This window comes from Zalophus californianus, chromosome 16, assembly GCF_009762305.2.
Source record: "Zalophus californianus isolate mZalCal1 chromosome 16, mZalCal1.pri.v2, whole genome shotgun sequence".
NCBI lineage: Eukaryota > Metazoa > Chordata > Mammalia > Carnivora > Otariidae > Zalophus > Zalophus californianus.
This window is the reverse complement of record NC_045610.1, coordinates 17,962,304-17,977,666: the sequence shown is the minus strand read 5'-3', so window position 1 is coordinate 17,977,666 and position 15,363 is coordinate 17,962,304. Positions and strand designations below refer to the sequence as shown.

At 51.2% G+C, this 15,363-nt stretch overlaps 1 protein-coding gene across 2 annotated transcripts in view; it reads right to left on the bottom strand.

The window, feature by feature from the left end:
• Positions 1 to 871: 871 nt before the first annotated feature.
• The window catches only part of PHF12 (PHD finger protein 12), a 41,218-nt gene continuing 26,726 nt past the window's right edge, over positions 872 to 15,363 (bottom strand). For both annotated transcript variants that reach the window (XM_027625462.1, XM_027625463.2), the window contains 11 exons: positions 15,131 to 15,251; positions 13,770 to 13,902; positions 11,726 to 11,890; positions 8,722 to 8,880; positions 7,325 to 8,120; positions 5,944 to 6,069; positions 5,168 to 5,311; positions 4,171 to 4,269; positions 3,336 to 3,418; positions 2,435 to 2,573; positions 872 to 2,126 (listed from right to left, as the gene is read on the bottom strand). In XM_027625462.1, coding sequence (XP_027481263.1) covers positions 1,792 to 2,126; positions 2,435 to 2,573; positions 3,336 to 3,418; positions 4,171 to 4,269; positions 5,168 to 5,311; positions 5,944 to 6,069; positions 7,325 to 8,120; positions 8,722 to 8,880; positions 11,726 to 11,890; positions 13,770 to 13,902; positions 15,131 to 15,251 — 2,300 coding nt within the window. In that variant the 3' untranslated portion in view covers positions 872 to 1,791. The remainder of the gene's footprint in view (positions 2,127 to 2,434; positions 2,574 to 3,335; positions 3,419 to 4,170; positions 4,270 to 5,167; positions 5,312 to 5,943; positions 6,070 to 7,324; positions 8,121 to 8,721; positions 8,881 to 11,725; positions 11,891 to 13,769; positions 13,903 to 15,130; positions 15,252 to 15,363) is intronic.

Genomic DNA, 15,363 nt, shown 5'->3' with positions numbered 1-15,363 from the left:
CAGGTCTGAGAGGTGGAAAGGATGGGGGCGTGGTTTGATGAGAGGCTTCTCAGGGCCTCAGAATTAAGGTAATGCAGTAGATTCCTCTTCTGATGAGGAGCTGCAATTGTAGGGAAGTTAGGATTGCTAGTCACGTTAAGTTGTGGCTCCACTGGTCTGGAGATCGGATCTCTCCTTTTTCTTCATGGTGCTTCCCAGAGACGTTTGAATCGACAGATTGCTCCACACTAGATTCTAAGCTCCAAGAGGCAGGAGTCCCATCTGTCTAGTTGACTGCTCACAGCAAGTTCTGTAGACCAAGCCCAAAGTCCCAGCAAAGGCCATGCACAGAGCAGGGACTCAAGTGATACTTGAAGGAGTTGCTGCCTGCCCCGCTCAGGCTGACAGCGGGAGAGAGCCAGGTGTTGACTTCTCCCAGGATTGATAAATCAAGTATGATAGCAAACAACTGCAACTAAAAGCAGCCCCAAATCCTGAGGTTAAAGTTTCTAGACCAGAATGCAGAGGTCTCAAAGACAGCTCCTGTTTTATTATCTTGGTTCGGGAGTCAACAGGGAAGAGCGAGGGCCTGCACACTCTCGGGTTCTTGCAGTATGTGGTCATGTCAAATGATTCCCTCAAGTCACCCATAAAGCCAGACAAGAGCCCCCCCCGGGCCCCCCCCGCAGATGCACCCCTAACCCTCCACTTTCCCACATCCACCTTGGGCTCACGTTTCTCCCAGACCCCCGCTCTCCTGCCTTCCCTTGGGGACTGAGTGTCTAGGAATGAGACTAGTTCAATGACACTGCGACCAGGATCTTGGGGAGGGTCCCCTCTAAGTGTGATGACAGGTAGGACAGACAGGCAGAAAACATAATTTGAAGTATTTTTGTTTTTTTATATACAGAATACAGGAAAGTTTCTGTAAAGTCTAAAACATTACAATTACTATGTACATCGGTACTACTTGGGGTGGGGGGGGGGAGGAGGGAGCCAGGGGTGGGAGGAACAGGAGAGAAGTGGCAAGAGAACAAAAAAAGGAGACGAAACAGGTTTACGACAAAAACGTTTTTGCTACAATAGACAATTTGAGGAAAACGCTCTACCACATGTAGTACTGTACAGTTTTTAAAAACATTGAAAAAATGTCATCACTAGATGTATTTACACAAAATCCAAATACACTTTTCCTTATTTGAAATAAAATAGATGGACAGCCAGAAAAAGAATTCATTTCTCATTTGTCCATAATACACAGTAGCTACCTGTAGTGCAACCGCTGCAGAAAGGGAAAATAACTTGGAGGGTGGGAACCACGGAAGTAGGGTGGGTAGCGATCTTTATATTAAATAAAACAATGATATTGTATAGATTTTGCTGTATGAAAACTGTATTTTTTCTTTTAATATAAAACTATTGTCACTGCCACAAAATAGAACAAGTTTCTGATTATTTTACAACGGCGGGCGAGGGGGAGGGAGCAGGAGGTGGGTGGGGAACGGTTTCGTGTTGGAGGAAGTGTCCAGACCATCGGCCTTCCCCCCCTGCCCTCGCTGCTCCTCGGCTCGGGTCTGCCGCTTTCCCATGAAATGCTGAGTACAAATATATGTGCAAATGCCCCCTAGAACTTGAGAAAAGAAAAAGGATTTTTAAAAAACAGTCAAAAGGTTTTCTTCATTTCATGCAAAGATTGTAGTTGAAGGGTTTCTGGTGGAGTATAGAAAAAACCCGGGCTTGGTTTGTGTACATTTTTGCATTGCAGGAGTCTTGGGTTGGGCAGACAAGCGGCTGATGGGGCAGCCGCCAGTCCTAGGGAACGGAGTTGGAGCGCAGCACGGGGCCCTGGTGGGGCTTGAGAGACAGCTTCTCGGCCAAGACCCCATCCTGCAGCAGGCCAGCATCGCCTTTGGGCTGTTTGGTCGCAAACTCAGTGATGCTGAAGACAAACTGCAGGCACCCCAGCTTGATGTAGCTGCCGTGGTGCAGCAAGGCCGTGCCCTCCCAGCCGGCCCCACTGCCCCCAATCAAGCTCGAGCTGCTGGCTTTGCAGTTGCAGGGTCTCCGCTGTGGCCCCTGCGCCTGGGAGCTCATCATGGCTGCCTCCTCACTTGGCTCTTCATCCTGCTTCTGATGCCGGCGGCGCCCTGGGAAGAAGGAGCGTGGTCACCGGGAGAGGAAGAGCGAAGCGGCCAACCCACCCGGCGCTGTCTGCCATGGCTGCGGGACACCGGGAAAGGACCAGGGGAGTCTGAAGTCCCCAGGCAGGTGGGTGCACGCGTAGCATTGGCTTCTCTGTGGCTTTCCCTGGGCCCCCAAGCAAGGAGAGCTTGGCCAACGGGACCGGGAAGGCAAGAGAGCCGGTCATTGGCAGCAAGCCTGAGCCACCCTGACAGGGGTCTTAACAGAATGTGTCCAAAAACGGCCGGCTCTGGGGCCACAGGGTCCAACTTACTGATGACACTCTGCACTTTGGCAACAATACTGCTTGGGGGGGTCGGCGGGGTCTTCTCAGAGAAGTCACAGGAATACAGCACATTGTCCACCGTTGTCCCGTGCTCACTGTAGTTTAACAGCTCATAATGTTTGGTATTCTGAGGAGGAGGAGGGAAGATAAGATGTGTGGTCTGCTGCGTGGGGCCTGGGGCTAAGGGGAGAGAGGACACATGGAAAAGGCTGTGCTGCTCTACCTGGGGAGCGCTCTTTCTTCCCCAGTCAAGCCCCGCTTCCCTGTCTCTTTAAGATTTTATTTATTTATTTGACAGAGAGAGACACAGCGAGAGAGGGAACACAAGCAGGGGGAGTGGGAGAGGGAGAAGCAGGCTTCCTGCGGAGCAGGGAGCCTGATGCGGGGCTCGATCCCCGACCTGAGCCGAAGGCAGACGCTTAACTATTGAGCCACCCAGGCGCTCCTTCCCTGTCTCTTTAGAACAGGGCTGAAGACTCACCTCCTCAGGGAAGCCTTCCTTCCCAGTGCTCCCCAACCCCCACCCCTGCTCTCCCACTGCTCCTTTCCTCTGCCTCCTCGGCACTGGCTCCTGTTGAAATGCTATTCATTGGCAGAGGGCTTGGCTTCCTTCTATGCTGGTCCCCTGCCCTACTTTCAGGCGGGCTCCCCCTGCTGAGCCTGTGACCAATCTCAGGAGAAATGGCAGCCCTGCTCCCAGGGAGCGGTAGCCACGGTAAGACGCCCTTCCACACCGAGACTCTTCTCCAGGAATGACAGGGAGGGAAGAGGAGGAGAAGACCTCCCCGCCCCCCTTCCCCTCACTCAGGACACTGAACAAAAAAACCCCAGTGCCTAGGAGAGGCCTCAGGTGGGGAGAGCTCCCTCCCACCCCATCCCCACCCCTCACCTCATCGTAGAATATGCAGGCGTGTTTCCCGGACACGTAGTTACAGTGACCGTAGTTTGTAAGGCACACGTCCATGTCAGCTCCTGCAAGTGGCAGCAAGAGAGGTAAAGGCAGGCAGAGAACAAGACTGTAAGACGTGTGCATGAGGAGGGCGGGGGGCCAGGAGTCAGTGCCTGGGCGGGTACTGTAAGGCCTCAGTGGGGGGAAGGGCTAGCTCGGGGCCCCAAAAGTACGAAAGTCTTGTACTTTTGAACAAAAACGGGTTTCTTTTCCAATCCCCTTTGAAAGAACGGCTGTCCCTGCCAGCTGATCTCGTCTAGGACATGTGGCTGTTGCCCAGAAGGAATGAGTGAGCTCCTGAAAAGGGGGGTTATTACCGTGACAGCACGACATGGGGTGCAGGGCTCATAAAGCCTGTCATCGCAAAGAAAGGAGATCTCTGGGCCGTGGGCTAAGCAGACTGTCCCTCTGTACAAGATACATGACTAAGTAAAGGTGAGGGGTGTGTGAGCCCCATCACTTTTTCAAAGACTTCCAGGGACAAAGTATGTGCCCTCTGCTCGGTTATTTCCTGCGTGCTTAGAATGGCTCACTGGGCAGCAATCAGAGCTGACTCTCCTCTCTCCTGAGGTCATGCTGGGCCCAGAGCAAAAGGGCTTGAGCCAGGGAAGAGAAGCAGCTGATAATCTTTCTTAGTCCCTCCTGCCTGGATAGCTGCTGGGTTAAACCACTCAGCCCTGGAGAGGGTTTTCCCTCACCCCTTTCTGGCCTCTGTGGGAAAGGCTATTAGTATTTAGGGTTGAAGAGCTTCGGTGCCTCTCTCAGCTGGGCTCACCTGTCCCGATGTAGAGGGTTCGATAGCACATGTTCACAGCTCCTCCCAACCCTAAGAGAGGGTAGAACACAGCTCGGGCCTGTACCTCCTTTCTTTGCACTACAAGACAAACACAGGGATAGGATCATTCAGAAACTCAGAACCTGAGGCCTCAAACATAAACCCGAAGAACCCGGGCCTTCGGCTCGTGGCCCAGAGAAAATAATCCCACTAGATGAGTCATCTTGCCCAACTCACCTTGGACACTGGGCTGCTTCGGGGTGATGTTTCTCCCCCCACCCACAGCACTTCCAACACGGGGCAAGAGGGGCCATCTTTGAAGATGGTCACAGAATTCAAAGATGAAAGTAATTTAAGTTCCTGGGCTGCTGACCGGCTTATCGGGGATAGACCAGATGATACCATAGGGAGGCCATGCAAAACACAACGCACAGAGCAGCGTTTCTCAAACTTCCGTGTGCATATGAATCAACTAGGGATCCTGTTAAAATGTAGATTCTCATGCTGTAGGTCAGAGGTGGGGCCTGAGCTCTGCATTTCCCACGATTTCAATCAGTAAGGGTCATTAAGGGTTAATGCTCAAAGGAATAGCCTAAACAGGTAAACTCTTGGGAAGAACTTCCAGGAGGCTAGCTCAACTGTTACTGTTATTTTGCTTCTCACCTTGAACTTGAAAAATTCCCTTTTGGGAAACTTGTAACCCAAATACTTGAAAGCAGTTCAGCGGAAAGCATACCACATAGCCCCAAAGGCACTCGTGGCCGCTCTGTGTCTCAAAGTGGCTGAGCATGAAAGAAAGTCACAGCAGACTTGACCGAGTCTGACGTGAAAGTTGTGGTTGCCTTTCTGTTCCTGCTTTCTGAGGGAAGAAACCCTGGTGCTTTATTAAGCCCGTTAAAGGTACACATGGTGCACTGAGATACCGAAAACCGAGAGCCCTCACACACAGAGGGGAGACCTGACGGTGTGCTGCGGTGGCAGATGTGTGCATGCGCACCTTCTGTGTGGTGCCCTCCAGAAGCCGGCGGATGTGCCCCGGCACTGCCCGGTGAAGCTTGGACCCGGGAGGGGAAAAGCTGATGTATTCTCTGCAAGGCCAGAAACTTGATCAGCTTCTCGTCCAGCATATTTATCTCGATTTCTATTAACCAAAGAAAAAGATTAAAAAGCAGCTGAGGAGGAAATGGAAGGCGGAAGTAGGTGAGGGTCACAGAGCAAATAGTTTAGCATTTCTAAAATCTAACCAAGTGATTGTTCTCGAACAGCAGAGAGTACGAAGTGGCCTAAGGATCCAGAGCTGGGCATCTCCCTAGCCATGTTGCAGTGAGAGATGGGCCCCGGCGCCACCTGGGCAGCTGCCCCTTGGAGGTGGGAGGCTTGATTTTAGGTCCGGTGGTCCTGGGGAAGCAGAGCAAGAGAAATCCCCTGCTTGCATGCGGCGGGGAGGGCTGGCTGGCTGACACCGAGGCTTAGATTTTCTACCCACCCTCTCTTCAGAGAGGGCAAGCGGTGCCTCCGTTCTCTCCGACTTGGGGAACAAGGCCCTCCTGGTTTTAGTCGGCCTCACAAGCTCAGCTGGCTCTGCTCTCCCTTCACTTGATTATGAGGTGTGGAAGGCAGGGGTACGAGGGGCTTGCTTTCTTAACCTGCCTCCCCAGCCCTGGGAGCTCAGGCATCCCTTCGGTTCCTTTCTGAACCAACCGGGCTGGAAGGCTGCGCAGGGACGGCACCTTCCCGCAGCAGCTGGTGGAAGGGCACAGCTCACTCACTCACCTCCATGAGCGTCCGTGAGCGCTCGCAGCGAGCTGGTGAGGTCCGCCATGGCAGTAGAGTTGGCTGGGAAAGAGGGTACGGTTAAAGCGCTTCCTATGGGTAGCGTGCCGGGGCTGACCTTGCCATCTGGGGATGGAGCAGGAAGACTGTTACTTACGTCGCCTGAGGGAAACCCACCGGTCCAATCCCCCACTGCCGAGACAGGTCTGGATTTCGGACCCAAGGTGATGTTCCCTTCTTGACTCTCACCCCATAGGATCTGGAACTCCTAGAGCTAAAAATGTGTGGTGAGGAAGGGCAGATGGAACGACAAGGCACCCGGGCACGCAGGAGTCTCCAGAGCACCGAGAACCGGTGAAATCTACCGCTCTGGGGAACGCGGTGGGGTGGCTTTGCTCTCTGGGCCGTCACTACCTCCCGGCTGCCTCTATGCCTGCCCCTGTAACTCCTGCCTCCTGGAGTTCCACTCACAGGGCGCAGCACCTATCCAGGTTGTATTGAGAGGTAAACAGAGACAGAAAAAGAGTCTGAAGGTAGGGGCCATCCTGGGACCAGGGGCCCCCATGCAGAGAAGTCACAGTCACCTGGTTACCGAGACTCCCAGCTGACTAGGAGGCCAGCTTCAGTTCAGACAGGAGAGACCACAGGGGGTTCCAGCAGCATCTGAAACCTGGTTCAGATGCTGGGGTCAGCAATCTCGAGGTCCGGAGTGCTGACTGGGGATAGCTGGCTGAGAGAGCAGGTCCACACTAGGCCAAGTATGGGTAGAAGGGACTGCCTTTCTGCGTGTGGCCCAAGGGTGAGCTTTTGGGCCAGGCCAACCTCTGTGGGCATGTTGCTCTGCAGCTATTCTGAAAGGCAGTGTTGCTTTCTATCCCTGCTTTCCCTGACCTGGAATCTCCTTCACATGAGTGGGCTCTGCCAATCTAGATCAGGTGTGATCTGGTCTCTGGTGTGGATCCTGAAACACGGAGGCCATCGCCTAGAACCTCAGGCTGGCTACAGTGGCTCCACAGAGCAGGCTGCCTTCCTCTAAGGAGACAGAACATAAACACGCAGAAGACTAGGCCTGAAAGGTTTGGGGAGGGGAGTCAGGAGAAAAGAGTCTGGAATATGCCGTAGTTCCAATCCTGCCACTGACTCGGTAGGTCACCTAGACGAAATCACTTACACTTTCAGAGCCTAAGCAATCCCACCAGTGAAACGGGGACAAGTTAACACGTGCCTTCTCTTCTTACATACATGTGGGGAGGGCAAATAAGAGAGAGACCGAAGTCCTCTGAAATATTCACAGGAATATAAGTGTTTTTTTGAAGTTTAACTGCCAGGAAGAACATGAAAGGACAGGATCCAAATTACCCCGAGGCTGAGCAGCACTCACCTGATGATGGCGCTGGTGAGCAGAATCGTTGGTTGGCTCCTGTGGCCAAGATACCATCTCCTGCTGCTTGGGGGGGAGTGAGCACCCGGGTGGCATTTGGGGGTGAGCCCAGTGGCCTTGACTCTGTCAACGGAGGTCCTATCTGTGATTGGACAGTCTTTCTTTGCAAAGTGCTGGTGTTCTCGATGCTGGCACAAGAGCTGGGAATGGAAGGGGGCAGGCTTGGGACAGGAACCAAACTCCTCTGGGGGCAAGAGCTGGGGCCAGTGGCATTCTCTGTCTTCACAATGATGCCGACGGTGTGGTTCTGAAGCCCCCCAGCCGCTGGTGGCGTGAGGGGCCGGGGCCAGCCTTGCCGGTGGGAGAGGCCTGGTAAGGGGGTGTTGGCGCCTGGAAGTCGCCGGGGGTCCGTGGAATCAGTGGGGCTGCTGTAGAGGTGTGGGCCATTGGCTTTCACCTCTGTGCTCACTGGCCCGTTGGCAGTCCCGCAGGGGGCTTTCTTGGATTTTTCCGCACAAGAACTGCAGCTGATGTCCTCTAGGGCTGGGGGCTGGTGGGGTGGAGAGCAGCTCAGGGAATTCTGGGTGCTAATCCCTGAGGGGCAGGACAGGGGGCAGTGGGAAGGTGTAGGTGCCTTGTCAGCTGTTTGCAGGGAGGTGGTGATTGAGCTGTCAGTCACAATAACAGGCTTAATATCAGCCTTCTCTGTCTGTTCAGAGTCCCAATGCGAAGGCATCTGCTTAGCAGATAAATGTTTCAATATGCTGCACTGGAGCGCAACAACACTACAGAGCCACTGCAACGGAAGGAGAGGAGAGGAGAGGAGGGTGAGAGGCCTGGGAGGCGCTGGTCCTTCCTGCCCCAGTGGCCAGGGCTACAGCATAGCTGATAAGCACTGTTTCCGAGGTCCCATCGCAAATGCCCAGGAAAGGTGTGCTTGACTTCTGCCGGGATTCCACTTCCAGTCCCAAGCGAGACTTGCTGGTACGCTCAGCAGGCAGCACCCTGGTCAGCAGAGCTTGGGGTTCCCGTTCGGGCTCCGCCCCTAAGGTTCACCTTGTGAACCAATATGCAGCAACTGCTGTGTGTTCAGCACTACCGCCTAACCTCTCTACGGGTCTACTGAGCTCTTTCTACGAGACGGATGTGCCCGTCCCGCAGCACACTGGGGGGGCCAATGGAGAGAAGCAGACAGGTTGACTCTGTACTTCTTTTACTTGCCTCAGAATATCGGCCAGGAGTTCTCTCTGGAAGAGTCAACTCTTGGGGGATGAGGGTGGGGGTGGGTGGGGTTGCAGAAGATGGGGATGGGAATGGCACTGAGGCTACCTCCAGTCACCGCTGTGGTGAGATGGAAGGAAGACTGGCTCTGGAACCCCGACCCTGCCTTCACTCACCTCTTGCTGCTCTGCCTGGGTGGCTAAGTGCTCAGAGTTCAAAAGGTGCGTCTGTGACTCCTCAGGGATCCCATTGCAGATCAGCTCCCCATCCCGAATGGCCGCGGGTGCAATGAGAGGGGGTGGAAACTGGTACTGAGATTTGATAGCATCAGGAACCTGTCCAGGATAGATAGGAGGAGGAGGGAGACACGTCCAGCTGATTCTGCCGTGGCCGCATCTTGGGACCGTCACGCACTCTGGGGTCTACTGGGACAAGGCTCAGTGGGCTGCCACACACACACACACACACACACAGCCTGAGAAGGCACAGGACTGGAAACACACACACACACACACACACACACACACACACACACACACACACACACACACACACACACACACACACACACACACACAGCCTGAGAAGGCACAGGACTGGAAACAGCAGGCATGGGCCCTGCCCACCCCCCGAGCGCTTCTTCATCAAGTAGAAGCCAGAAACCACTGCCTTGGCCTAAGAAGTGTAAGCCTGACTCTGGACACAGCTTCCCAGTGGCACTCTAGGCTGCTCAGCATCAAGTGTGGGAGGAGAGGTACAAAGTTAAAGGAGGTCCTATTCACAGTGGAAATGCTCAGCAAGAGGCCTGGCCTGTGACAAGCACTCAGTCAAGGTCAGTTTTCTTCATCCATTCATTCATGACTAATGAAACAACTGAAGACCTCTTTGTTGTACAAAGACAGAAGACACATTCTGAATCATACCATGTAAGAATGAAAGAGCCACACAAGCAAAGAGTCATTCATACATTCAACTAATATTTATTGAGCACCTCCTGAGTCTGGGTACTGCCCCAAGTCCTAGAGATCCAAGAGATGAATAAAACTTAAGCTCTGCCCTCAAGGAGCGCACAGTCTAGTTGCAGAGATAAAGAGCAACATTATAACACAGTGTAACGGGTCCTAGGATAGAGAGGTGGCTAAGGAGCTATAAAAAACACAGAGGAAGAGTGTTCATTTCTGTCTGGGGGGGGGTGGCAAAGGAATTTGGGATTAGGGAAGATTTTATAGGAAAGCAGTATTAGAGCTGAGCCTTAGAAGTTGAGAACTTCCAGGCAGACGAAGGGGAAGTGAGGGTCGGGGAGAAGCATATAAGGCATAGAGGTGTGGAAGCACTTGGTGGATTTGGAAAACATTTGGAGGACAGATTTGGTGACCGAGTCCTTATGGAGGATAAGGGAAGAAGAGCTGAAAATGCTTTCCAGAATTTTGGTTTGAGGGGCTGGGTGGAAATTGTGGTAATTTACTGAAACAGGAAATATAAGAGGAAGAGAGGATTTGGAGGCAGAAGACTTTTGGTCTTGGGCAAGTTGAGACTGGAGTGTCTGTGGGATGGGCAGGCAGATATGAATCTGGACAGGAGAAAGGCAAGGCAGGTGGAACTGAGAGTCAGCACCATTAACAGTGATGGCCGGTGCCCTGGGCTTGTCCGAAGTCACCCAGGAATGGGAGGGGGAGGAATAGAATGGTAGGCAAATCCCTGGCGAAGAGTGAAGGGGTAGCAGGAAGAGGAATCCCCAACAAAAACACAAAGTTCTTAAGCTGATTTTGCTGCACTGCGCTCCATCAGCGATAAACATGTTCCAGGACAGAGCTGAGCAGTTCTCCACCACTGTCCTCAATTCACTCTCAAATTGTCTAAGTACAAAATGCTTTTCAGGCAATTCATGCCCTTGGATTTTCCTCAAGAACAGGGAAACCTTTACAAAGGGGGGGGGGGGGGCGGGGTGGCTCAGTTGGTTAAGTGTCCGATTCTTGATTTCGGCTCAGGTCATGATCTCAGGGTGGTAAAATCGAGCCCAGTGTTGGGCTCTGTGCTGGGCATGGAGATTCTCTCCCCTTTCTCTGCCCCCCTCCCCCCCCGCCCACCGCCGCTCTTCTAAGAAAAAAAAAAAGAAAGAGGGAGGCGGCATTATAAAATGACAGGATTTCATCAGGGCCTCTTGGCCTGTTCATTTCAGTGACCAGGCTCTCTTCCAAATCTACAGTTTAGATTACTTTTAAATCTGTTTCACTAAGGTATGAGACACGCCACCTCTATAATACCCCCAACTGAAAACACCTTGACTTAATTTTGGAAACTGGTGTTTGCACTGAAGTATAAATATTTACACAGTTAAGAGATTGTTATACAATTTCCAAGAGCTACCATCTTGCTGGTGCTGACATCCACTGGAAGTGACGGTAGTGGTGTGAGTGAATTAAAGTGAGACTGCCACCAAGTGGCCATATTTGAGAATTGCTGGTTTCCACCGGCACAGAGCACTCACTGCCTGCGGGATTTCTCAGAAGAGAAGATCAAGCATATGTGTGGGTGTACAGTGTTGGGCTCTCCAGGTTAAACGAATGAGGGAACTGACTGGTCTATGAAAACAGCCTCAACACCCCCAAATGCTTTTCAACAAAGGGATTTTTTCTGTTGATCTCTGCGGACACACTTTAGCAAACTGTCAAGTGTATACAAATGTTAGGTATTATTACCGCCAAGGCCACAATTCGGAGTATTCATGATGTATTACCAGCAGCCTGGAACAACAGTCATTCTCCTCTTAAGTTCCTCAGCTGGGATAGCTCCTCACTTTCCATATGGTCCTCTGCTTCATCACCCTCACCTTCAGGCCACCAGGCAGCTCTGGGAAAGGGGCCGTCTCCCAGGAACAGAGAGCACGAGTGCCCGCTGAGGGGTTAGCAACAGCAGAGCACCTCTGTTTGGCGGAAGGGGCTAAAGAGCACCGATCCTCAGGAGAACTGGAAACTCGTAGAGTCTGGGGCTTGGCCTTCATAATTCTGACCTCTATCCTCAAGTATGACAACATACGGTCACGTTCACCACTTGCTGAGACACCAGAGACAAACGTCAGGGCTTCAGCCTCCCTGTCTATCAATTTGGGCCCATGACCCTGTCTATCCCCTGGAAACAATCAAAGCCCACCACTCTGCCCGCACCAGGCTGGGGACTCACCTTCAAGCTCCTTCTTCTGACTGACTGGAGCAGACGGCGGTTAGGAGGGTGCTTCTTATGGATTCGGTTCAGGAAGTCCACTTTGACCACATGCTGTGAAATGGTGTCCTGGAAACGGTCAAAAACCTGGCACCGATTGCTCAGCGTCATATTCTTCTGGTTCAGCTAGGGACAAAGCAGACACACTCTTGCAACGAACCTCAAAAGGCATCCCCTTCCCAACAACCTCTATTCTCTAGGTTCGAAAAATAGAAGCCCTTGGCCAAATAGGTTCCTTCTGTCAGGAGCTGGTATGTCAACACTCCTGTCAGGGGGCCAAGGAACACGGATAAAACTTTTTCCCTCAGCTCTGCCTGGTCTAGCAAGGGAAAACTGGTATGTTCTCTTCCCTAGAGAGCCTTGAGGGGGACAAGAAATAGAATATTAGCCAAGAAATGCCCTTCAAATTCAGCCTCTGACAGCTCGCATCGCCTTTTGCCAGTGTACCCTAACAGAGCACAGGTTTCAGTGGAGATGTAGGCCTTGGCCCTCGACACCCAGACTCCCTTTCTAGAAGGCACTCTCTCCCACAGGAAGCAGGACGGTTTCCTATACAGGAGCCTGGCTGACAGGAGGAATCAGCACCAGAATCCCGTGTGCCCTGCCGTTCCTCTTCCAACATACCAGGGAATATTAGCGAGTCCACCTGGATCTCACAGTCCTGCCCTAGAGAAGGTGGAAAACCTGGACTGCTCCAAGAGGCCAAAGGGAGGGAAGAATGAATTTGACACAGCGGCATACAGAAGGTGCATAAACCCTGTGCCGCTTTTCCGCTTCTACATCTGGTCCACTACACTTTAATTCAAAAGAAAAGATCTGTGCCGCAGCTGCCTAATTAGTCAAGTAGGAAAAACCCCTAAGTGGCTAATAAAAAAATTACCTAATTAATTTTTCATCTGTTGGAAAGCTGCTCTTTAAGATTCATATTTGGGCATATTGCTCATGGTTGTTTTTTTCTGGTTCAGCAGGAGGCAAAACGAAACACTCATAACTGCGCCTCAGAGAGATGCTTCCTCCTAGCTAAGCCCTTCTGAGCAGTGTTAGCCAAATGAAGAGGCCAAAAGCAACCTTTCTGCCCACGTGTGCAAGTCTGTAACTACGGTCCCTCAGTGCAACGTGAGGAGCACACTGTCAAGCTGAGGGTCAAAAGATATTACCATCTGATAGACAATGTCTTAAGCGATAATCTCTTTGTGAATCTGGAAGGGCTGCTCTTTTGAAGCCCTCACCCATTCAACCTTGTAAATGACTGTTCTTAGGGCCTACCAGGAAAGGGACTAAGCTTAAGCCTCTTTTGGAGAGAGCAAACGACAGTTCCATTTGAGCCCCAGGAAGCATCTGGAAAATGCACCCAAGACTCCCGGGAGAGAAGATAAAAGGACCCTCACACCATTCACTCATTCAATGACTTACTTACTGAATACCTATTATGTACCATGACAAGGTGGGTGTTAAAAACTAGAGAGACAGGAAAGAGCCTCATGTGGTGCCTAGGACACATCGGCGTTCAATAAATGGCTGACTGGAACACTGTTATCCACGCCAATTCTTCAACTCTCCCGAGTTACTGGGAGTTGACTGCCTGTGATAATTCCTGAGATAGGAGAATAAACGTTTTAGAGTTTCTTAGTTTGTCTCCTCTAAAAATAAGAGGCAGGAAAATACGGAAGCAACTACCATGAGAGCATTTATTCCCAAAAGTTGGATCTAACATACTCCCCTTTTAGAACTGTAACATCAGCTGCTTAATTCACTGTGGAAGAAATTATGCATCAACAACCACGTCTGCCTGTACAGCTAAAACAAGGCATTGTGGGAAAAGGCGAAATGCACAGCTGAGGCATGTCAAAACAATCAGAACTGAGTAGGATGGTCTGCAGAATCTAGTATCTGAGAGATTATAGTGAACTCTGTACAAAGCTGACCCTACCCTTTCTACCGAATCAGTCCATGCCCCAGCTGTGCCCAGAGAGAAGTGAAGGGGCGACGCTGATGCTGCGCTTACCACCACATGTTCGATGTGATTCGGACACATCCATCTGCCCAGGGGCATGGCAGTGAGCGGTGGCTCAAGGCAGTCCATGTGGAACAGGAGGGGGCAATAGTCACACTGGATGAGAGGGGCCACGCGGCAGCTCCTGCAAAAGAGAATTGTAGGCCATTTCTGTGGCAAGATGGGAAAACTGAAACCAACTCTGCATTGTGAACAGCCTCTGCTCCTTAATCCTCACCATGTTCTCCCAGAGCCTCCTCCCCCAGTGATCAGTTACACTCACCATTAGGAAGATGGATGAAGTTGGGGGCTACCACCAGGCTCTCCATTATTCTCTCTTCTAAGAGGAATGTGTCTTGTGGGGAAGTGAACGTTTATTTGGAGTACAGCTAAAGTGGCTGTCAGAGCAGGAATGATCAATGCTCAGTACCCACAAGGGGAAGATAGCCAACTCTGCTCTGCTCTTTCTACTCCTTAAAAGAAAGTAACTACCTCATTAAAAAAAAAAAAAGTCTCTAGCCATGTTTCTAGAGTCTTACACTACAGCAAGAAAAGACGTCTCTTCTGCATGAAGCACTCAGCAAAAATGACACGCGGAGAGAGTTGTGCCGGGAACGGGCTCTATAATGTACCCGTGTATGCATAGTTCGGGGGTGGGGGGCTTCAGCAAACACCAATTGCGACTTGTAACCACAGATACTCCTTGGGTGTCTGAGATGCACCGGAGAATCAGTCTGGGCCTGACTCAAGAGTTCTGCTGCTCTACTATCTAGTTCCCTACAGCTTTTGTTGTGGAACATTTCTTTTTTTCCTTTGGCATATTTCTTTTTGATAGCTATTTTCTCCTGCTCTCCTGCCTTTCTAAGACACCCAGGCCACTAAGTCCAGCTTCAGTCATTGAAGCAGCTGGTTCCTGTCACTGAGGAGCTCCTATCTGAAGGAAACCAGTGTCTCAGGGAAGCTACAACTGGGGCAGCCTAGAGGCATTTGGAAGTCATCCAGTCTGATGCATATTAGCTACCATGGATACTTGTATTACTTTTAAACTCATCTTTAAAAACTATTTGCCTTTTCCAGGGACCTGTGTCTCTGCTAGCCAGAGCTCCTCCTCCTAGCTCATCGAAATATCTCTTGCTTCTGTTTAAGTCCAACTCCTCTCATCCGAGCCTTTATAAACACAGTTCTCAAGTACTTCAGGGAATTTGTTAAGATAGTCAAGGCTCTGGTCAATTGGTCACCGAGTCTCTGTAGTCATACCATCCGAATGTGGGTTGTCTACATTTAACATAGAGGGTTTGGAAGAGGTGACGAGAGAGAGAAAAAGTATCATTTGCTGACTATGGAGAAGAGCCCTCAGGATGGAAGAAAAATACCTGTTGCATGTGAAGCAGACTTTGACTGGTAGGGGAACAAGACCATTGTGATCTAACTCGTGCTGTGTCTTTTTAACGTTTTTCCCTGTGGTTTCCTCCTTTCTTCTCCTCTTGCTAGAACCTAGAAGAGAAATTGATGGTGCTGAGCTTTCTTGGATGTAGAGTTCCTAGTCTGGGATATGGAAACAATAGTAAGTGAAAGAAGAGATCTCAGGAAAAGCACGTGCCATGGC